This window comes from Hippopotamus amphibius, chromosome 5 (genome assembly GCF_030028045.1).
Source record: "Hippopotamus amphibius kiboko isolate mHipAmp2 chromosome 5, mHipAmp2.hap2, whole genome shotgun sequence".
Classification (NCBI taxonomy): domain Eukaryota; kingdom Metazoa; phylum Chordata; class Mammalia; order Artiodactyla; family Hippopotamidae; genus Hippopotamus; species Hippopotamus amphibius.
In genome coordinates this window covers 174,596,940-174,620,794 of record NC_080190.1, presented here as the reverse complement: position 1 = coordinate 174,620,794, position 23,855 = coordinate 174,596,940, and the positions used below count along the sequence as shown (strand labels likewise).

The 23,855-nt window shown below is 44.8% G+C and overlaps 1 protein-coding gene across 9 annotated transcripts; it reads right to left on the bottom strand.

Moving 5' to 3' along the window:
- Positions 1-7,005: 7,005 nt before the first annotated feature.
- ZNF34 (zinc finger protein 34) lies at positions 7,006-23,132 on the bottom strand. 9 transcript variants are annotated; one of them, XM_057736819.1, is made up of 6 exons: positions 23,050-23,093; positions 12,598-12,652; positions 12,154-12,328; positions 11,755-11,935; positions 11,253-11,363; positions 7,006-9,311 (listed from the first exon to the last, which is right to left on the bottom strand). In XM_057736819.1, the coding sequence occupies exons 3-6, from the start codon at positions 12,184-12,186 to the stop codon at positions 7,951-7,953; spliced, it is 1,686 nt and encodes a 561-aa protein (XP_057592802.1). In that variant the 5' UTR covers positions 12,187-12,328; positions 12,598-12,652; positions 23,050-23,093; the 3' UTR covers positions 7,006-7,950. The 9 variants fall into 9 exon arrangements, with proteins under 9 accessions (XP_057592802.1, XP_057592804.1, XP_057592799.1 ...); XM_057736821.1 differs by lacking the exon at positions 23,050-23,093 and adding an exon at positions 12,748-21,816; XM_057736816.1 differs by lacking the exon at positions 12,598-12,652 and having other exon boundaries at positions 23,050-23,132.
- Between the last annotated feature and the right edge of the window lie 723 nt (positions 23,133-23,855).

Here is a 23,855-nt window from a genome sequence, read left to right as displayed (position 1 = left end):
CTCACCTCTGACATCAGTCACACGTTTGGTGCTCCCCAAGATCGCTCTCAAGTTCAGTAATTTGCTACCAGGACACACAGAACTCACCTTGAAGGCAGATATACCCATGGTTACAGTGTGTTACAGGGAACAGACAGATTCAAATCAGCCAAGGGGCTGCATGGGGCAGAACCCAGGGAAGGTTCCACATGTGGAGCTTCTGTTGTCCTCCTCCTGCAGTCACAGGCAGCATTACTTTCCTGGCACTGGTGTTGGACACAGTGCATACGTACGGCAACAAGGGAGGCTCACCTGAGCCTTGGCACCCAGAGCTCTCACCGGGGCTGGTGACAGCCGGGCGTCTGCACGACCGACCTCAGGATCCGGCCCCTCCAGAGGTCTAGCCGATGCTGTGCAGGCCGAGGTCTCCACCACAGGTCATTGTTGGTGTAGACCACCTCACATGGCCCAGGGCTGCAGGTAAACAAAGACACTCTTCTCAGGCAGTACATTCCAACCATCCAGAAGCCCAGGACAAAGGCCAGCCCTCTCCTGGGGTCAGGGTCATCTTTTCTGCCAAGGTGATTAAGAGTGGGTTGGACGGTGTGCGAGGCAGAAATAGAGACAGAGATGCAGAGAACAAACATATGGACACCAAGTGGGGAAAGTGGGGAGGGTTGGGGGGGAATGAATTGGGAGACTGGAATACCAAATTGTACACTCTAAATATATGCAGTTTATTGTAAAAAATTAAAAAATATATTTTTAAAATCTAGATTGTATTATACATGTTGGAAATTGTAAGATGTCCTTCCAACAAGCAAGTTAGAGTCATATTTACTAAATTCTTCCTAAATTCACACTTTTGAGAAAGGATAGAGTTTGGAGGAATTGCTGCTACTGTAATTAATAATTTCAATAATCAGTTTATCATTAAACTACTTGTCTCTTTGTAATAAGATATCTAAGCCTCAGCAGACAAACTGCTTATTTTAATCAAAATAAAATTCCAAAAGAAATTAAAAAAAAAAAAAAAGAGTGGGTTGGAGCCCAGGCCTGCCTCCTACTGCTGTGACCTCAGGCCAGTCACTTCCCTTTCTGAGCCTGGGGTTCTGTCACAGGGTCACTGTGGAATTAAGTCACTGCAGGAAGACCAGCCTGGCCTGCAGTCCATGTGGTCCATGTGCTGAGTTTGAGGGACTCTGGACAGGGGCAGCCACCATAAGGTTTAAGGGGAGCCACTCAGCCCCACAAGAAGGCGTCCCAACACTCCACAAACCTAGGGGACCCCGAGACATATGTAGGAAACTGAGACAGGCTGGGGTGGGCACTTCCCTAGGCAAGGCCTCCTTCCATCAGCACGAGAGTCCTCACGACCCCCTCCAGCCACTAAAGAAGAGCAGAGGCCACTCACCTGGGGGGCACCCATGGACTGACTCAGCCCGAGGACAAGGCTGGGAGGGCCTATCCAGCTCCCAGCAACCCTCTGGCTCAGACCTGCTGTCCGGCCTGGGTCTCCGCCCCAGGGGTGTGCACAGGGCCAGGCACAGGGACCTAGCATGTGAGCACCAAACATGCGCTGTGAGCATGATCCCACCCGGCCTTACCAGGACCTTCAGGGCAGATGCCGTTACCTCTTTAACTCAGGGATGCTGACTCCACCCTCCCCCAACAGGCCAGGGTCCTCACTGTCTGGCCCTCCAACTCTTAACTGCTCATCTCCTGACTCACTGCCAGTTGCCAAGAGCTGCTAACAATGATCATCTAACAAGTAGCCCCTGGTCTGGGATGACATCACCCCAAAGGCAGGCTGACAGCGCGGCTCCTGACCTCCTGAGCTGAGGTGACAACAGGGCAGCCGCAGGAGTGAGTTGACCAGGTGCCCAGAGCGGCTACCCAAAATGGCCCAGTGCAAACATCCAGAGCCAACGCGTCCCTCTGCCTGTGCTCCCTCCTCATCCCAAGACGGGCTGGACACTTGGCCCGTGACAATGTGTCACCAACTTGTGGTACCAGCCCTATTAAGCCGAAACCAAACAGCCAGGAAAACCTGTCAAACTGTGTCCTCTGGTTCTGCACAATGGACACGACAGCGTACCCTTCTTCCTCCAAGTCCACTTTACCACGAAATATGCTTCTTCAGACCACACTGGCCCCCCACCCCTCCCTCCCTCCCTCTCCAGCCCCCCCAACTCAGGGCTTTGGGGCTCCCTTCAAGGAGGCCACAGTCCCTTGGGTGCCACTGGCTCAGAGGACATCCATGCCGATGGGAGGAAGGGACCCTCCCCAGAGCAGGGGTTCTTAACAAACTACCCAGCGAAAGGCCATCTGAGCCACAAGCAGTGACAGGGCAGAGGGTCTGAGAAAGAGGAGGTTCCCGCTGAGACCCACACAAAAAGATGCCGTTTCCTGAGTAATCACTCAGTCAGTGAAGCACTGGCTATGGTCCTGTCTGTTTAATTAGCAAGCTGAGGTTAAATGCACAATTCCATGTGGGAAGGTACAATGGAAATCAGACTGTGCTCTGCTCAACTCTGCATTCTGGCAGGCAGGCAGGCAAATAGTTTTCCAATCATTCAGTGCCAGCCACATGGCATGCTGGGTACATCCACTCTGGAAAGCATTTGTATATGTACATCAGTGTCCTTTAAAACATGTAACTTGTTCCTAGGACTGTATCCTAAAGATAGAATTTAAAAGAGTAAGTTAGAGGCCTGAAGTAGTCACTGTGGAATCATATATGTCCAAATGATGTTTTATAAAACTAAAATATGTTAATTAGGTAGACGGTTTGTTGCTATTACAAAGGCAGTTATCAGGGAGTGATGTCCTGCAAGACGGCAGAGTAGGAAGCTCCAGGGCTCTGTCCCTCCACCTAAAGAACCACTGAGCTGGCACGAACTCTGAAGCTTAAGTCTGTCAGACACTTGCAGCATCCAGGAGAGAGCTTGACAAAAAGGGTAGGAAATGTCAGCAAATTCCAGCGAATCCACAGTTGGCCAGCACCTAGAACACCCGCTGCCTGGCCCCGTGGACACTGGCCTGCGGCCCTGACGTGGCTTGCTGGAGCCAGGGTGGGCAACACGGCCTGGTCCTCCAAGTACCAAAACTGTGCTGATGGCTGACTGCTACTTTGATCAATGCGGGACGAGCATGGGTTTGACTCTCGTGGTAAACACCGGTTTCACATGGGTAAAAGCAGCTTCTGGGGGAATTAAAGAGATGCTTGTTTCTTCCCCTTTTGGGAACCAGATATTTAAGGAAATCTTTGTTAGGTCACTGGATGACCACATGGATAATGAAAGAGAAATTTCAAGGATCACATTTAGCAAAAAGTATGGAAAAGTCACAGATGGCTACTGCCCTCAACAAGCAACATGCAGCATCCCCAGGGGTGGGGGGACTTACAATCCAGAGTTGGATCACATGACGCTCAGGACATACCAAGCAGAAATTGTGGGACTGAAATGTACAATAACTGAAATGAAAAACTCACCAGAGGGGTTCAAGAGCGGATCTGAGCAGCAGAAGGAAGATCAATGAACTTGAAGACAAGACAACTGGAATCACCCAGAATAAGGAGCAGAAAGAAAAAATGAAGAAAAATGAACAGATCCAAGAAACCTAAGAAACACTGTCAAATGTTCTAACATACACATTACAGGGTTCCAAGAAAGAGAAAGGGACAGAAAAATATTTTAAGAAATAATGGCCAGGAACTCCTGAAGTCTGAGGAGACATGAATGTACATGTCCAAGAGACGCAATGAATACCAAACAGGATAAACAGAGATCCACACCAAGAAACATTAGAGTCAAATCATCAAAACCCAAAGACAAAAGACAACTTTGAAAGCAGCAGCAGAGGAATGGACTCCCTGTGTACAATGAAATGAAAGGATATTAGATAGAAACTCAAAGCCACAAGAAAAAATAAAGGACACTAGTAAAGTAACTACATAGGTAAATATAAAAGCTAGTATTACTGTACTTTTGTTATAGTTTGTAATGTCTCCTTTTCCTACATGATTTAATAGGCAAATGCATGACAATAATCATAAGTGTGTCACGTACAGATGTGATTTGTGACAATAACAACATACAGGGGGGACAGAGATGTAGAGGAGGAGAGTGTTCACACTATTAAATTAAGTCAGTATTATTCAAACTAAGTTGTTATCATCTTAGGTTGATGTAATCCCCAAAGTAACCACTAAGAAAATAACTAAAAAATATATAGAAAAGCAATGAAGGGGATTAAAATGGTACACTACAAAAAAAAAATCTACTAAATACAAAAAACAGGCAGTAATAGAAAAATTGAGAAACCAAAAACTTAAGACATACATAAGACAAACAGATAAATGATAGAAGTAAATCCTTCAACAGTAATCACCTAAAATGTAAACAAATGGAAGTAACCTAATAAAAGGCAGAGATTGGCAGACTGAATTTTAAAAACCAGCATCCAACTACATGCTGTCTACAAGAGACGAGTCTCTTAGATACTGGACACCAAGGAAAAGCCCATCAGAGAGGGCGCCAAGTCTACAGAACATTTGAAAAAGAATACACACCAACCCTTCTCAAACTCTTCCCAAATCTGAATAGGAAGTAATACTTCTTCATCTATTCTATGAGGCTAGCATTACCATGATATCAACGAGAGACAAGACAAAAACTATGGACCAACGTTCTCACGAGTATTCACGCAAAGCGCCTCAACAAAACACTAGCAAACCAAATTCAGCAGATTAAAAGGATTATGTACTTCCCACTAAAAGGGGACCTCCAGGTGGTCCAGTGGCTAAGACTCCATGCTCCCAATGCAGGGGACCCAGGTTCCATCCCTGGTCAGGGAACTGGATCCCACAAGTCACAACTAAGAGTTCACATGCCACGACTAAGGAGCCCACCTACTACAATGAAGATTCCGCACGTGGCAACGAAGATCTTGTGTGCCACAACTAAGACCCAGCGAAGCCAAATAAAGTAATTTTTTAAAATTCCCACTTAAAGAGGATTATGTACGATCACCAAGCAGGATTTATTCCCAGAATTCGAGGAGGGTCAACATATGAAAATCAACCATTGTAATACATCACATGAATAGAACGAGGAAAAAAACCCCACTTGATCATGCCAACTGATGCGAAATACTACCCAATGTGATCTACAGATTCACTAGAATCACTATCAAAATCCCAATGACATTTTTTTGCAGAAATAGAAACACCCATTCTAAAATTCATATGGAATCTCAAGGGACTCCAAATAGCCAAAACCACCTTGAAAAAGAACAGTTAGGGACTTCCTTAGTGGTCCAGTGGCTAAGACTCTGTGCTCCCAATGCAGGGGGCCCAGGTTTGATCCCTGGTCAGGGAACTAGATCCTGCATGCCACAACTAAAGATCCCACATGCCACAATGAAGATCCTGCATGCCACAACTAAGACCCAGCACAGCCAATAAAGAAAAAAAATTTTTTAAAGAAAAAGAACAGTTAGAGGACACATAATTCCTGATTTCAAAACTTACTCCGAAGCTACAGTAATCAAAACAGTGTGGGACTTCCTAGGTGGCGCAGTGGTTGAGAATCCACCTGCCAATGCAGGGGACAGGGGTTTGATCCCTGCTCCAGGAAGATCTCACATGCTGCGGAGCAACTAAGCCCATGTGCCACGATTATTGAGCCCACATGCCGCAACTACTTAAGCCCACATGCCTAGAGCCTGTGCTCTGCAACAAGAGAGAAGCTACTGCAATGAGGAGCCCACACACCACAATGAAGAGTAGCCCCCACTCACCTCAACTAGAGAAAGCCTGTGTGCAGCAATGAAGACCCAACGCAGCCAATAAATAAATAAATACACAAATAAAATTTTTAAAAAAAGAAATATTAAAAAAAACAAAAAACCAGTGTGGTGCTGGCATAAGGATAGATGTATAACCAATGGAAGAGAATAGAGCCCAGAAATAAACCCTTGCACATATGGTCAACTGATTTTTGACAAGGATGCCAAGACCATTTGTTATGAAGTGAATGCCTGTGTCCCCTCAAACTTCATAGGCTGAAGCTCTAACCACCAGTGTGACTGTATTTGGAGAGAAGATCTATAAAGTGGTGATAAGGGCTAAATGAGGTCATAAGGGTGAGGCCCTAATCCCACAGGACTAGTGACCTTGTAAGAAGAAAGAAGTGACACCTGAGCTCTCTCTCTGCCAAGTGAGGACACAATGAGGTGGCTGTACTGCAAGCCTGGAAATGAACCCTCATCAGGAGCGGGATCAGCCAGCACCTTGACCTTGGTCTTCTCAGCCTCCAGAAACGTGAGAAATTAATGTCTGGTTTTTAAGCCACCTGGTCTGTGGTATTTTGTTATGGCAGCTTGAGCTAACACAGATCAAAGACCAGAACACAAGACCTAAAGCTACAAATCTCTGAGAAGAAAATGCAGCAGCAAACCTTCATAATCTTGGATTTAGCAATGGTTTCCTAGACATGACACCTGGAGCACAGGCAACAAGAGAAAAAACAGATACATTGAACTTCATAAAAATTAAAAACTTTGTGCATCAAAGGGCACTATCAACAGAGTAGACAGACAACTCATAGAATGAGAATATTTGCAAGTATTGTATCTGATAAAGGATTACTATGCAAAATACATAAAGAACTACACCTCAACAACAAAAACAGATAGCCCAATTCAAAAATGGGCAAGGGATTTAAACAGACATTTCTCCAAAGAACGCATAGAAATAAATGGTGCTCATGAAAGGATGCTCAGTATCATTAGTTATCAGGGAAATGCAAACCAAAACCAGTGAGATACTTCATACCCATTAGAATGACTATTATCAAAATAATGGAAAAATATTTTGTCCTCCACAAGGACATGGAGAAATTGGAACCCATATCAATTGCTACTGGGGATGTAAACTGGCACTGCCACTGTGGAAAAGTCTGGCCGTTCTTGAAAAACTTAAACATAGAATTACCATATGATCCAGCAATTTTACTCGCAGGATTATACCCCAAAGTATTGAAAGCAGGGAAAGTACAAGTACAGATCTGTACACCAAGGTTCACAGCAGCATCATGCACAACAGTCAACAGGCAGAGACACCCAAGTATTCCATCAACAAATGATGGGTACACAAGACATGGTGTCTACAAACAATGGGGTATTATTCAGCTGGAAAGAAAGGACTCCATCTTGACACCTGCTACAACATGGATGAACCTTGAGGACATTATGCCAAGTAAAATAAGCCAGGACAAATGTTGTACGACTTCACTTACACAATGAACTTAGAATAGGCATTCCTAGAGACAGAGAAAGGGAAAGGGGGAGAGAGGAGAGTTACTGTTTAATGGGTGCAGAGTTTCTGTTGGGGATAATAAAACAGTTTGGAAACAGATTTGCTGATGGTTACACAATATTGTGAATGTATCTAATGCTACTGAATTGTACACTTAAAAATGGTTAAAATGGTAAATGTAATGTTGTACATATTTTACCACAATAAAAAAAGGCAATTACCAATTCTATTAAGTAACACAGGAAAGTATCAACAGCATGCTTATTTTTTAAAATTTACAATATGTAAAACCATGGAAACATGAAGAATTCTTTCCAGTGTTGAGCTTTCCAGGACTGAGGAAACAGGACACCACAGTATTTCTCTCACAGACACTTTTCAATGTGTCCGGACAGAACCTACACCGACTGCATTAGTGGTGAGTTCTCTTTGTCTAAGGGGAGGCTACAGGAGCTTCTCCTGTTTGTTTACCTTTCTCACTCAATTTCTCTTAAATGAAAATGCACTGCTTTTGTTTTTTAAGAGTTTTTTTTTAATTAGACAGAAATGCTCTTTCACTTGTGACAACACTACATGGACAGTAAGTAAAGGGGTGGGTGGGTCACATGGAGGAAGTGCAGAGCAGACCTCAGGGGCCAACCGCACCATCATGGGGAAAAGTCTTCCCGGAGGTGAATCCTCTGATGCTGGGACATGTTGGAGCTGTGCCGGAAGGCCTTGCCGCACTCACCACATGTGTAGGGCTTCTCCCCAGTGTGGATCCTCCGGTGCTGCAGGAGGTACGTGCCCTGGCTGAAGGCTTTCTTGCAATCAGTGCACTTGTATGGCTTCTCTCCATGGTGTGACCTCTGATGGTGGATGAGCCTGGAACTGTTGTGGAAGGCCTTCCCACACTCACTGCACTTGTAGGGCTTCTCTCCTGTGTGGATCCTCTGATGCTGGATGAGGTGGGTGCTCTGGCTGAAGACTTTGCCACAATCATTACACTCATAGGGCTTCTCTCCAGTGTGACTTCTCTGATGTTCGACAAGTTTGGTTTTTTGGATGAAGGCTTTCTCACATTCATTACATTTATAGGGTTTTTCTCCAGTGTGAATTCTTTGATGTTGGATAAGATTAGAACTCTGGGTAAAGCCTTTGCCACATTCTTTGCACTCATACGGCTTCTCTCCAGTGTGAGTCCGACGATGTCGGATGAGAATTGAGCCATCACTGAAGGCCTTCCCACAGTCGTTGCACTTGTAGGGCTTCTCTCCAGTGTGGATCCTCTGGTGATAAATGAGGGAAGAGTAGGCACTGAAGTGCTTCCCACACTCGCCACACTTGTAGGGCTTCTCCCCGGTGTGGATCCTCTGATGTTTCATGAGGTTGGGCCTCTGATTGAAGGTCTTCCCGCACTGGTCGCAGCGGTAGGGGATCTCCCCCGAGTGCATCCTGCGGTGGCTGATGAGCTCACAGCTCTGGCGGAAGGCCTTCCCACACTCGTCGCATTTGTAGGGCTTCTCTTCACTGTGCAGCCGCTGGTGCTTGACAAGGTTAGCACTGTACCTGAAGGCTTTCCCACAGCAACCACAATAATGCAATTTTTTCCCAATAGGAATTTTCTGATCTTCTTTAACAACTAAATTTGCCGTGAAAATTTCCCCTGAATCATGAACTATGTTTGTTTTTTTGGACCTGTGTACACGCTTATGGTTATTAAGGTATGATCTCTGTTCAAAACTTTGCTCACATATATCACATTTATGAGGTCTTTGATCAGGGACAGGGCTTGACCCCAACCCAAGGTTTCCCCCAGACTCTAGGCCGCTCTCCATGTTGTCTGGTGTGACTGGCCTGGGGCCCTTCTGCTCAGGCCTGCCCAGGCTCCCCTCTGGCTCACTGACATGCTCACGGGCTTCTCCTGGCTCAGGTACCTGCAGACAACACCCCCTGAGTCGGTCCAGTTCTTCCCCATACAGCAGCTCGCCTGAAGTCAACTCCTGGTTCTCAGTCCTGGTCTCATGAGCTGAAAGAAACAGAACACCTCAGGGTCACCAGGGTCACACTCTGGAAGGAAGGTATAAAGATGTGGCCGACCACCTGTGGAGCACCAACTCCACCCCTCAAAGTCACAACATGAGAGCATGGAGCTTGGAGGCTGAAAAGCCTCACCCAGGGCTGCAATCACACGGCAGCACAAGCATCTGCCTCACTCTTGACACCCACACCATTCCTGCCTGCCTTCAGCCCACAGAGCCTGCCTGGGTGGGACTGCAGGACACCTGTCCTCATCACAAAAAGACCTAAGACGGAAGCTTCATAACATCACGGAAACCAGAGCAAGGAGGAACCCCGAATATCTGACAAAGAAATAAAGCCAAGTGAGTCTAAGGCTGCCTAACAATAGCTAATCCACCCCAAAATCCACGGTGGGAAAACCAGTTGCCTCCCCAGAAGGGCAGAGAGTAGAGCTCATGCCAACTGAGAAGGAGGAGGTAGAGCACACAGAGGCTGGGTCCCTCGGCCCTCCCTAGGAGACCACACCCATTCCCAGGGCTCTTCTCAGGTGCCTGAGAGGCCACCCCAAAAGCCACCAGCACCTTAAAGTCAAGATGCCACACAGGATGCCCCCAAGTCTGAGGTCCTTGTCTCTATCCTTCCTTCCCTGACCAGACACACAGTGACTCCACTTGCAGGAACACACCCACCAGAAATGCATTCCCTGTGAGCCAAGACACACACACACACACACACACACACACACACATCCCAAAATGGGGAAAACCATGTGCCCTGCAGAAGTACAATGAAAAGCAACTTGTGGTATGTTCAGGACAGAGCAGCGAATGGTGATGAGACCAAACAAACCCCACACAGCATGGCAGCCTCGCCATGTGCAGGTGTTGCAGGAGTCAGAGAGAAGGGCCAGTGGGAGCAGTGGGAAATGGTGGAGGAGGCCCTATGGGCTCCCAAGGAACTAGAAATGTTCCCTATTTTGATCTGAAGGATGGATTTTTGTAAAAATTCATGGAGCTGTAAATAGGGTTTGTCCCATTTCTGTAAGTATTTATATTTCAATATGAAATTCAACTCCTTTGAGCCAATAGTTCCTTCCTGGGACATCAGCAAGACACCTGCAAAAAGTCACTCATCAACGTTGTCCATGGCCATGAACCTAGAGAACACCCTTCCCTGCAGCACTTCCAGTGAAAGCAGAGACCACGGCTCATGTGCACAGAAATGGAAATGCATTCAGTGAAAAATCAAGTGACTCAGCAATGCACCCTGACCACTGCATTCCTGCTAGGGCAACCTAACAGATACCCTAACAGATCCTGTATGTGGGTGCTAAGATCTGGGGTGATGTGTACTCCCTCCCTTTCCTGTAATGGTCTGTAATCGTCCAGTAGGTTAACTTAGAGGAGGGCGAATGAAGCAATGTTCTCCATCACTATGGCCCCCTCTGTTGCCCCTTGGAGGGCATGAGCTCTGGATGGCAGGGCCCCATGAGGCCCAGCCTTCCCTCACAGCACAACTGAGCACCCTCCCCTCTTCTCCTCCATCAACACTGCCCCCTCTCACTCTCCTAGATTCAGCTCAAGAATCACCCCATAAATAAGCAACAAGGATATATTGTGCTGCATAGGGAGACATAGCCATTATTTTGTGGTAACTTTAAATGGAATATAATCTGTAAAAATAGTGAATCACTACGTTGTACACCTGAAACTAACGGAATATTGTAAATCAAGTATACTTCAATTAAAAGAAAGAAAGAGTCACCCCACTGCAGCACCCAGGCTGGCAGAGGTGACCTGGGTTTCAGCAGAGGCCACTCCCAGGGCTGCCATGCTGGCCATAATGCATCTTCCTCCAAACTCACGAACCAGTTGATGCCATATACCGTGGACCCCCCCACCCACATGCGTGCTCAGCAAGTGAGCCAGGGAGGCAGCCCCACACACACCTGAGCCATCAACAGTCAGTCGTTCTCTCCCCCACATGTCCAGCACCCACGGCTCATCCCCTCGCTCCAACTGTGCAATCACCTCCGGCTTGGAGCCTGCAGGTCCAGCTCCTAGAAAGGACGCAGGGCCTGGGGTTGGTGCCAAGGACACAGTGTGGGCTGACCCTGGGACTGGCGGGGGAGAGGACACTCAGGTACAGAGGGTGATGGGAAGTCTGGGTACTCCCTGGGGTATGGTCATGAAGATGAAGATCTGAGCACAGGGGGCTCTCTCCACCAGGAGGTGCAACTGCCTTGGGCCGGGGGCAGGGAGGCAGTCTTATCCGGGGCTGTCTAACCCAGCCCCACCCAGGGCCCTCCTCTGTGCAGACCAGGCCCGCATGGGACTAGGGTCAGTGACACCCATCTCTGGGCCCAGGGGATGAGGCCCCCAGCCCAGCCCCTGCTGAGCCCTCAGTCCCCAGGGCTGCTCCCTGAGTTACATTCCAGCAAAGGGCCTCACCCAGAGAGACCAGGTTCCTGTAGGTTTCCAGCATCACATCCCTGTAGAGCCCCTTCTGAGCAGGGCCCAGGCGGCCCCACTCCTCCCTGGAGAGGAGCACGGCCACATCCTCGAAGGTCACTTCAGCCTGGAACAACAGGGGCTGCTGCAGGCCCAGGCATGGCTCAGGCTGGGCCCTGGGCTAGAGAAGCAGCACAGGGGTGATCACAGGCCTGAGGGGGTGGCCTGACCCTCTGGCTGCTGAGCCGGCTCACTCAGGGAGGCTGGGAGAGTCCCAGAGTCACCCTTCCTCTGCTCAGCGCCCCATACCAGAGACACCTGACACTGTTTGCTAAGGCCAAGCAGATGGGGAAGCCCTGGGATAAGACCTCACACCTCCCAGGGAAGACAGATGCTCACCTGGGGCAGGACAGACAGATGCAAAGCTGCCATCGCCTAGTACCCTGGGCTTCCCAGGGATGGAGGCAGGAACCAGTCACTCAGGTGCCGAGGGAAGAGAGGAACATGTAGAGGTCGAGCCTGGCCCCTCCTGCAGTTTGCCTCGGTGCTCAGCCTCCCAGGCAGACTCTGCTCCCTGTAGACACGTAAGACATTTCAGGTCATCTGCCCCCACCTCCTCCCAGGCACAGAGTTGTCTCATTGAGGAGGAAGACGGAGACAGTCATTCACTTTATATGAAAGAATAAAGATAACATGTTAAGGGCTGAGGAGGAAAAGGAAGTAAGAAAGGAAAAAAAATCAATAGAAGGCATAAAGCAAAGACAAAGATTAGGAGGGAAAAATACAAAACTAGTAGAAACAAGACCAATGGATGAGTAACAGAAGTTAAAGGATTAAACTCACCTACTGGAAGCAAGTATCTATCTCCAATTAGATACCTAAAATGCACTTATGTAACCTAAAATAGCACAAAAAAGCTAAATATAAGACAGACCAAAGAAACACTAATTACAACAACACTAATTAAAATAAAGTTATAATAGTTATAATTACCTTTTCTGTATCTTTAAAGCTCCTCATTGGATTATGACATTTATACAGCAGAGTCGACAAATCCCTAACACACAGCTCCAGGGGCCCGGCCCACAGAACCAGCCCCTGGCACCCCTCCTGCCCTGCAGGCTCTGACTCCCTCCCGACCTCCCAAAGGAGAGCCTCTACCCTGACTCCCACCACCACAGATCACTGTCCTGGCAGACTTTATCAGAGGAACTATGCCTTCTACACTCTGCTGGCTTCTTCCTCTTGGCACAGTGTTTGTGAGCTTAATACGCATTGCTGCGTGTGGTTCAGCAATATTTATAACAATCAAAACAAGACCAAAAACAAAAATCATTATTAGGAACAAAAGCAGACACTGCATATTAATAAAAGGAAAAATCCACCAAAAAGCTGTAATTACAAACATGTGTATCTACCAACAAATCCTCAAAGTGTAGAACGCCAAAGCTAAGTGCAGTGCCAAAGGAAAACGTGCAAACCCTCTTCTGGAATGGGAGATTTTAACACACTTCCATCAGAAATAAGTGGATCACATAGAGAATACTTACCTAAAGCACAGAGAATACACTTTTTCAAACTGTAAACTGAACAGTAAAAGAAACACCACATACCAGGCAAAAAAGTAAGTTTCAAAAAATTCCAAAGGCTTATATTATTTGGCAAACATTCATATTGTTCTTCTACTAAAATATCTGATTTCAAAAAGGACCCCCTTCAGGAAAAACATAAAAATGGAGACTAAGGTGGAAATGGAAACAGAGGCTACCTAAGGGAAACCTTAATGCACTTATTTTAACAAAGAGATTGAAATAATAATCTAAGCATTCAAAAAGAAACCAGGCACAGAATAAGAAAGCAATTAAAGGAAAGAAGATAAAAAAAAAAATAAAGAAAACATGACTTAAAGAAACAGAAAATAATCTCAATCCTGGTTCTTTGAAAATGCTAATAAAATAAACATCAAGGCCAGTGTGGGGAAGGGGAAAAGATGGGAAAAGAAATATTATTAAGAACAAAAAAGGAACACAATTCTACATATCACATGTAACAGCAGTGGTTCTCAGAGTGCAGACCAAGACCCTGGCAGTCCTAGCACTCAAGTCTGTTTCATAATGACACTAAGGTAACACAATAGAAGCATTCACATTAGTCAGTGACAAGACAAGAATGCTTGCTCCCTCACCCAGCCGCTATGTAACAGTGTACCAAAGACCCTAGCCAATGCATTAAGTCACAGAAAAAGAAATATGAGCCATAGTTCAGTGGTTAGGACTCCGAGCTTCTACTGCAGGGGGCACAGGTTGGATCCCAGGTTGGGGAACTAAGATCCCACATGATGCCACCAAGTGACCACAAAAGAAAAAAATAATAATAATAAAGGAAAAAGAAATAAAAACCAGAAAGACGGGAAGAGAATAGACAAAATCTCCATCATTTGAGAATGATAAGATCATCTACATAAAAAATACGAGAGTATCAACCCAGGGTTGGGATGATAAGACTTCAACACGATGGCCATATACAAAGTCAACAGACTAATTAATATCACTCCTACATACTAGCAGTCAGCAACAACAACAAAAAAACAGCATTCATAACAGCTACAAAAACTATACAACACCTAAGAAATTGAACAAAAACATGTAAGTTTATGGACAAAAGAATAAAACTTTCTTGAAGGAGGGATTTCCCTGGTGGTCCAGTGGTTAAGACTCTACACTCTCACTGACATATAAACACTACCAAATGTAAGATGGATGGCTAGTGGGAAGATGCTGCATAGCACAGGGAGACCTACTCAATGCTTTGTGACGACCTAGAGGGGTGGGATAGGGAGGGTGGGAGGGAGGCTCAAGAAGGAGGGGATATGGGGATATATATACACACATACAAGTGATTCACTTCATTGTACAGCAGAAACTAACACAACATTGTAAAGCAATTATACTCCAATAAAGATCTGGGAAAAAAAAAAAAAAAGACTCTACACTCCCAATGCAGGGGGCCCAGGTTTGATCGTTGGTCAGGGAACTAGATCCCACATGCATGCTGCAACTAAGAGTTCACATGCAACCATTAAGGAGCCGGCGTGCTGCAACTAACGAGCCCACCTGACACAACTATGACCCAATGCAATCAAATAAATATTTTAAAAGAAACATAAGACTTTATTGAAGGATACTTAAAAAACCTCTGGAGAAACAGGCAATGTTCATAAACAGGAGGACTCAATATTATAACAATGTCAATTCTCCCCAAATAAATCCATTAATAATTCTGTACAAGCAAAACTGCGGCAGGACAGAGCCCTACCCACCATCAGTCCCTCCCATCAGGAAGCACGCACAAACCTCCTAGATAGCCTCCTCTACAAGAGGGCAGACAGCAGTATCAAGCAGTACCAGCAGTATTTTGTCTTGTGAAACTGAAAACCACGGCTACAGAAAGATAGAAAAAATAAAAAGGCAAAAGACTTTGTACCAGATGAAGGGACAAGCTAAAACCCCAGAAAAACAATTAAATGAAGAGGAGATAGGCACCCTTACACAAAAAGAATTCAGAATAATGATAGTGAAGATGATCCAGGACTTTGAAAAAAGACTGGATGCAAAGATCGAAAAGTTGCAAGAAAAGTTTACCAAAGACCTAGAAGAATTAAAGAGCAAACAAACAGAGATATGCAACACAATAACTGAAATGAAAAATACACTAGAAGGAACCAATAGCAGATTAACTGAGGCAGAAGGGTGCATAAGTGACCTGGAAGACAGAATGGTGATAATCACTGATGCAGAAAATAATAAAGAAGTGCAAAGAGTCCCAGGCAGGATAAACCCAAGGAGAAACATGCCAAGACATATAACAGTCAAACTGACAAAAATTAAAGACAGAGAAAACTTACTAAAAGCAACAAGGGAAAAACGACAAATAACATACAAGGGAACTCCCCTAAGGCTAACAGCTGATTTCTCAGCAGAAACTCTGCAAGCCAGAAGGGAGTGGCACAATATATTTAAAGTGATGAAAGGGAAGAACCTACAACCAAGAATACTCTACCCAGCAAGGATCTCATTCAGATTCGAGGGAGAAATCAAAAGCTTTACAGACAAGCAACAGCTAAGAGAATTCAGCACCACCAAACCAGCCCTACACCAAATGCTAAAGGAACTTCTCTAAGCAGGAAACATAAGAAAAGGACCTGCAAAAACAAAAATAAAACAATTAAGAAAATGGTAATAGAAACATACATATCAATAATTACCTTGAATGTAAATGGACTAAATGCTCCAACTGAAAGACACAGACTGGCTGAATGGATACAAAAACAAGACTCATATATATGCTATCTACAGGAGACTCACTTCAGACCTAGGGACACATACAGACTGAAAGTGAGGAGATGGAAAAAGATATTCCATGCAAATGGAAATCAAAAGAAAGCTGGAGTAGCAATACTCATATCAGATAAAATAGACTCTAAAATAAAAAATGTTACAAGAGACAAGAAAGGACACTACATAAAGATTGAGGGATCAATCCAAGAAGAAGAAATAACAATTATAAATATATATGCACCCAATATAGGAGCACCTCAATACATAAGGCAAATGCTAACAACTATGAAAGAGGAAATTGACAGGAACACAATCATAGTGGGGGATTTTAACACCCCACTTACACCAATGGACAGATCATCCACACAGAAAATTAATAAGGAAACACAAGCTTTAAATGACACAATAAATCAGCTTGATTTAATAGCAATCTATAGGACATTACATCCAAAAACAGCAGATTACACATTCTTCTCAAGTGCACATAAAACGTTCTCCACGATAGATCACATTTTGGGTCATAAATCACGTGTCAGTAAATTCAAGAAAACTGAAATTGTATCAAGCATCTTTTCTGACCACAACACTATGAGAGTAGAAATCAATTACAGGAAAAAAAAATGTAAAAAACACAAACACATGGAGGCTAAACAATATGCTACTACATAACCAAGAGATCCTGAAGAAATCAGAGGAAACCAAAAAATATCCAGAGACAAATGACAATGAAAACACAACAATCCAAAGCCTATGAGATGCAGCAAAGGCAGTTCTAAGAGGGAAGTTTATAGCAATACAATCCTACCTCAAGAAACAAGAAAAAATCCCAAATAAACAATCTAACCTTACACCTAAAGAAACCAGAGAAAGAAGAGCAAACAAAACCCAAAGTGAGTAGACGGACAGAAATTATAAAGATCAGAGCAGAAATAAATGAAATAGGGCTTCCTAGGTGGCGCAGTGGTTAAGAATCCGCCTGCCAATGCAGAGGTCACGGGTTCGATCCCAGCCCCAGGAAGATCCCACATGCCGCGGAGCAACTAAGCCCGTGTGCCAAAAAAATAAATTAATTAATTAATTAAAAAAAAGAAATAAATGAAATAGAAACAAAGAAAACAACAAGAAAAAATCAATAAAACTAAAAGCTGGTTCTTTGAGAAGATAAATAAAATTGATAAACCTCTAGCAAGACTTATCAAGAAAAAGAGGGAGGGGACTCAAATCAATAAAATCAGAAATGAAATACGAGAAGTTACAACAGACACCGCAAAAATGAAAAGCACCATAAGAGACTACTACAAGCAACTGTATGCCAATAAAATGGACAACCTGGATGAAATGGACAGTTTCTTAGAAAGGTATAATCTCCCAAAACTGAATCAGGAAAAAACAGAAACTATGAACAGACCAATCACAAGTAATGAAATTGAAACTCTGATTAAAAATCTCCCAACAAACAAAAGTCCAGGACCAGATGGATTCACAGGTGAATTTTATCAAACACTTATAGAAGAGCTAACACCTATCCTTCTCAAGCTCTTCCAAAAAATTGCAGAGGAAGGAGCACTCCCAAACTCATTTTATGAGGCCACCATCACCCTGATACCAAAACCAGAAAAAGATACTTCAAAAAAAGAAAACTACAGATCCATATCACTGATGAATTTAGATGCAAAAATCCTCAACAAAATACTAGCCAACAGAATCCAACAACACATTAAGAGGATGATACATCATGATCAAGTGGGGTTTATCCCTGGAACGCAAGGATTCTTCCATATATGCAAATCAATCGATGTGATACACCATACTAACAAATGGAAGGATAAAAACCACATGATCATCTCAATAGATGCAGAAAAAGCTTTTAACAAAATTCAACACCCACTGATGATAAAAACTCTCCAGAAGGTGGGCATAGAGGGAACCTACCTCAACATAATAAAGGCCATATACAACAAACCCACAGCAAACATCATTCTCAATGGTGAAAAACTGAAAGCACTGCCTCTAAGATCAGAAACAAGACAAGGATGTCCACTCTCACCACTACTATTCAACACAGTTTTGGAAGTCCTTGCCACAGCAATCAGAGAAGAAAATGAAATCAAAGGAATCCAAATTGGAAAAGAAGAAGTAAAACTGTCACTGTTCACAGATGACATGATATTATACATAGAAAATCCTAAAGATGCCACCAGAAAACTACTTGAGCTAATCAATGAATTCAGTAGTTTCAGGATACAAAATTAACACACAGAAATCTCTTGCATTTCTATACACTAACAATGAAAGATCAGAAAGAGAAATTAAGGAAACAATCCCATTTACCATTGCAACAAAAAGAACAAAAAAAAAAAAAACTGCAGTAGGACATATCATGATATCCGACCACAATGACTCTAAACATCATGAGTAATGATCTAAGATTAACCAGGCAATGCCAAAGAAGAACTAAAGCAGAGCCATGCTGTACCAGACATCAAGTCTTATTATAAGGCTGTGGTAATAAAAGTGAGATACAGCTGTCCCTAGGTGTCCATGGGAAATTGATTTCAGGACCCCGCTCAGATATAAAATCCAACAATGCTCAACTCCCTTATATACAATGGCATAGTATTTGCATATAACCCACACACATCATCCTATATACTTTATTTTTTTTTTTAAAGGAAGTAGTATTTTTTTTTTTGGCTGCATTGGGTCTTCATTGCTGCACACAGGCTTTCTCTAGTTGTGGTGAGTATGGGCTACTCTTTGTTGCAGTGTGCGGGCTTCTCATTGTGGTGGCTTCTCTTGTTGCAGGGCACCGGCTCTAGGCACGCAGGCTTCAGTAGTTGTGGCACGTGGGCTCAGTAGTTATGGCTTGAGAGCTCTAGACCACAGGCTCAATAGTTGTGGCACACAGGCTTAGTTGCTCAATGGCATGTGGGCTCTTCCTGGACCAGGGATCAAACTTGTGTCCCCTGCATTGACAGGTGGATTCTTAACCACTGCACCACCAGGGAAGCCCCCCATCCCATATACTTTAAGTCATCTCTAGATTACTTACAATACTTAATACAATGTAAATGCTATATAAATAGTTGTACATACAATGGAAATACTACATAAATAGTTTTCAGGTGCAGCAAATTTAAGTTCTGCTTTTTGGAACTTTCTGGAATTTTTTTTCCTCCAATATTTTCAATCCTCAGTTGGCTGAATCCACAGATGCAGAACTCAAAGACACAGAGGGCTGATTCTAAGACCACAGAAAAGAAGATACCGGGACAGACCCAGGCATATATTAACAACATGCAATGCTAACAGCAGTGCACCACTCAGTAAATGGAGCTGGGGCAGCTGACTTTCCACAGGGAAGCAAAATTACATCCTGTCTTCCATGGTACACAAAGATATATATTTTAGATTGAAGGCCTAAATATTTCTTTAAAATGTTTACAGCTATTACAAGAAAATAATATGGAAAACACACTATCCAAAAAGGAAAAGATGCTTAATTTTAATCCCTCAAAAAAAACTTCTGTACAAGACACCACAAAACTAACAAGCAAACTGCAGGGTAAAAGAAGATATTTTCAAACATACATAATAAAAGATATACAGAGTATATTATATATTAAAAAATACAAAAGAAACAAACAAAAAAAACATTTAAAAGGGAATTCCCTGGTGGTCTAATGGTTAGGACTCTAGGCTTTCACTGCCAAGGGCCCAGGTTCGATCCCTGGTCCTGGCTGAGGAACTAAGATCCCACAAACTGCACAGTGTGGTCAAAAAATAAGTAAATAAAATAAGGGTATTCAACACACACACACACACACACACACACACACACACAATAAGCACAGGATATAACCTAGTAAATCACAGATAAAGAAATCAAACTATCCAATAAACACCTGAAAAGATTTTCAATGTCATTAAGAATTAGAGAAACGCAAATTAAAACAAGGCTTCTCTCACCACAGATTGGGGAAAATATTAAATGCTTCACAATATCTAACACTGAAGACATGACAAACATGGACTCCCAGGGTTCTGTGGGTAGTCAGGTAGTCACTCTGGAAATCCATCTGGCACTACCTGGGAGAGCTGAAACTCTGCAAACCCCTGGGTCAGGAAACCTAACTCTAGGTACGTGCCCTATAGAAACTCTTGCTAATGCACAAAAGCAGACACACAAGGATGTTCCTGCAGGTCTGTGTACAAGCAGAAACCTCAATACCGATCACCAGGGAACAGGTGAGGTTACAGTGGTTGAAAGGAATGAACACATCAACGTCACAGAGGAGACAGAGCATAAGCTTTAAGATTGAGCAAAACTGCTAAGTGTAGAATATTAACAGTATGATATGTAGGTAGATTTTAAAATACAAAAACACTAATAAATGTGTGGAGATATAAGGAAATGTGCTGACAGCAAAATAACAATCAACGGAGTTATTTTTCTCGCATCTAAGAGATGGGAGAAAATACGTGCAAACAATAATACCCGATAGGGGTTAAGACCCAAAATATATATGGATCTCACACAACTCAATAGCAAAAAAACCAAATAACCCAACTTAAAAGTGGGCAAAGAAACTGAATAGCCATTTCTCCAAAAAAGACATACAAATGATCAACAGCTACATGCTCAGGTGCTCAACAACTCACCATCAGGGGACTGTAAATCAAAACCACAAAGAGGTACCACCTCACACCTGTTGGAATGGCTATTATCAAAAAGCAAAAGATAAGCACTGGTGAGGTCTTGGAGAAAAGGGAATCCTTGCACACTGTTGGTGGAAATGTACATTGGTTCATCAACTTTGAACAACAGTATGGAGGTTCCTCAAAAAGTTAAAAATAGAACCACCATATGATCCAACAATCCTACTTCTTGGTATATATCCAAAAGAAATGAAATCTGGAGCTCATAGTGAGATCTGCACTCCCATGTTCACTGCAGCGTTATTCACAACAGCCAAGACATGGAAATAACCTAAATGTCTGTCCATGGATGAACAGGTAAAGAAAATGTGGCAAGAAATAAAGAACGAGAAAGAAAAGAGGGACTTCCCTGGTGACACAGTGGTTAAGAATCCATCTGCCAATTCAGGGGACATGGGTTCGATCCCTGGTCCAGGAAGATCCCACATGCCGCGGAGCAACTAAGCCCATGTGCCACAACTACTGACCTCATGTGCCACAAGTACTGAAGCCCTTGTGCATAGTCTGTGTTTCACAAAGAGACGCCAGTGCAATGAGAAGCTCCAGCACCACAACAAAGAGCAGCACCCACTTGCTGCAACTAGAAAAAGCCCGAGCACAACGAAGACCCGACACAGCCAAAAAAAAAAAAAGAAAGAAATGTGATATATATATACAATAGAATATTATTCAGTCATAAAAAAAAAAAAAAAGAAGGAATTCCTACCATTTGCAACAACATGGATGAAACTGGCAGGGCATTATACTAGGTGAAATAAGCCAGACACAGAAAAACAAACACTACACAATCTCATTTATATGTGGTATCTAACATAGTCCAAATCTTAGACTCAAGGAGTAGAATAGTGCTTGCCAGTGGCTGGAGAAAACGAAGAGATATTGGTCAGAGTACAAACTTTCAGTTATGCAAGATGCATAAGTTCTAGAGATCCTACGTATAGCCTGGTAACTAGAATTAATAATACTGTATTATACACTCTGAAATTTGCTAAGAGGATACATGTTTGGTTTTTTTGGACTGCACTCACCGGATCTTTTTTTTTTTTAGTTCAGCATGTGACCTAGGAGGATAGATCTTAGGTGTACTCACCACAAAGGAATCAAGAAAGAAAACGGTACCTATGTGGGACAATGGACATGTTAATCACGTTAAATCTGATTACCTCACAAGGTATACTTACATTAAAACATCACGTTGTACGTCTTAAACATGTACAATTCATATTTGTCAACTTTACCTCAATAAAACTTAAAAAAAAAGGTTTCAAAGATATAGTTAAAAATAGGCATTGCCTGTGAATGCCCCGGCGGTCCAATGGTCGGGAAACTAGGATCCCGCAAGCCGCGGGGCACGGCCAAAAGAAAAAAAGGCATTGCCTGAAAAAGCTAATGGGACTAGACCCTGGGTCTAAGAGTAATTTTTTTTTAATACTTATTTATTTGGCTGCACAAGGTCTTAGTTGTGGCATGCGGGATCTGGTTCCCTGACCAGGGATGAACCCAAGCCCCCTGCCTTGGGAGCACAGTCTTAACCACCGGACCATCAGGGAAGTCTGAGAGTGATTTTAAACAGTTTTCTAAAATTAAAAAAAAAAAGGCGGGGGTGGGGGGGCATGCAAAATTGTGGCCAAAAGAGAACTGGCAATCCCAGCCCCTGGCATTTGCTAATCCATTCTCTGCATTTTACTTTTAAGGTTTCTCGAAAAGGATCTTTTAAAGCTACGTATTAAAAGCACAAAACCATAGGGCAAATAAAAAGGTTTCAGACACTGAATAAAAGCTTCTGAAAAGCAAACTCTGGCTGCCGGAGGCTATTCGAAGCGGAAGAAGCAGGAAACGGGCGGGGAGGAAGGTACATCCGCGGGAGCGAGGGGCGGCACCCGCAGGGAAAACGGGAGGAGGGCGACGCGGGAGGTGACGGGGAGCGCGGGCTCGCGAGGAGGGACCCGGGGGCGCAACGGGCGGTGGCGGCGGGAGAGGGGACACGCCGGCGCCTGGGCACGGGGCGACCCGGGAGGGGACTCCGGCGGGGAGACCCCGGGCGGGCTTGGGGCCGGTGACGGAGACTCCACGCGGGAGAGGGGTTCGGCGAGGAACGACCCCGGCCGGGGGGAGACAAGGGACGTTCGGGGCCTTCCGGGGGGACCCGGGGCGGGAGCTCTCGGTCTCGAGGGCAGGGTCCGCGCCCAGCGCCCGGGAGGCCCGGCGGCCGCCCCCGCCCCCGCCAGCCCACACTCACCTCAGCGCCGCCCAGCAGCGGCCGCCCGACCAGGCCCCGCCTGCCCCTCCGGCCCAGCCGACCGAACCCCGACCGGAATTGACGTAGCTCACTCCCCGACCCTGACAGGCGCCCTTCGGGTCGCTCTGGGAAACGGACGCCACGTCTCGCTGGTCGGCCGCCTCGAGGAACGCAAAAGCTGCGCCGCAGATCGGGAGCACTGCCACCAGGTGGCAGTCTGGATCTACGACTCGGAAGCTTCGCAACCAAGGCAAGGTGGAGGCTTCGGTTGCAGTGATTCTCCTTTTCAGGGTTAGGGCTAGCCTCTCAAGGCACTGCAACCAGCAAAAGATCAGGCAGGCCCTTTACAGCTAAAGGCAGAAAACCACACCCTTCCTCAGGATCACGTGAAGAGGATGCTTACTGGCCAAAGCAGCCCTTGTTTTAAACGGGGCCGTGTCCACTCGGCCTGAGTGCTTGAATGCTCCCGGAGTAAGCCCTCCCTGTTGGCCAGCCCCCTGGACAAAGCCCCAGGCCACTTTACCCAGAAGAGAGCAGTAAGGCAGGCGGGTTATGGTCCAGGCGAACACATCCAGTGCCCTTTCCCTCAGGAGGAAACACTGCCCTTCTCTCATGACCGAGGTTCTAGCCCTACTGGGTCACTGTCTAGGTGCCGGTGGCCTAGGGCAGGTGGGGGCCCAGAAAGGCAAGACCAGAACTGAGGTTCACAATACAGACAGGTATGGACCATGAGAACAAGGAGCCACCTGGCAACCAGTGTGGCCCTATTATCCAGGAGGAACCATGCCATACAGCCTCCTGAAACA

What these genes read in the sequence shown, in the direction of transcription:
- ZNF34 (XM_057736816.1), bottom strand. Translation starts at nt 12,186, where the DNA reads ATGGCAGCTTTGCATCTGTCTGTCCTGCCCCAG. An exon ending in CAGGAACCTGGTCTCTCTGG is followed by an intron (nt 11,364 to 11,754) that starts GTGAGGCCCTTT and finishes CGTCCTTTCTAG; the next exon opens with GAGCTGGACCTGCAGGCTCC. An exon ending in ACTGACTGTTGATGGCTCAG is followed by an intron (nt 9,312 to 11,252) that starts GTGTGTGTGGGG and finishes TGTTTCTTTCAG; the next exon opens with CTCATGAGACCAGGACTGAG.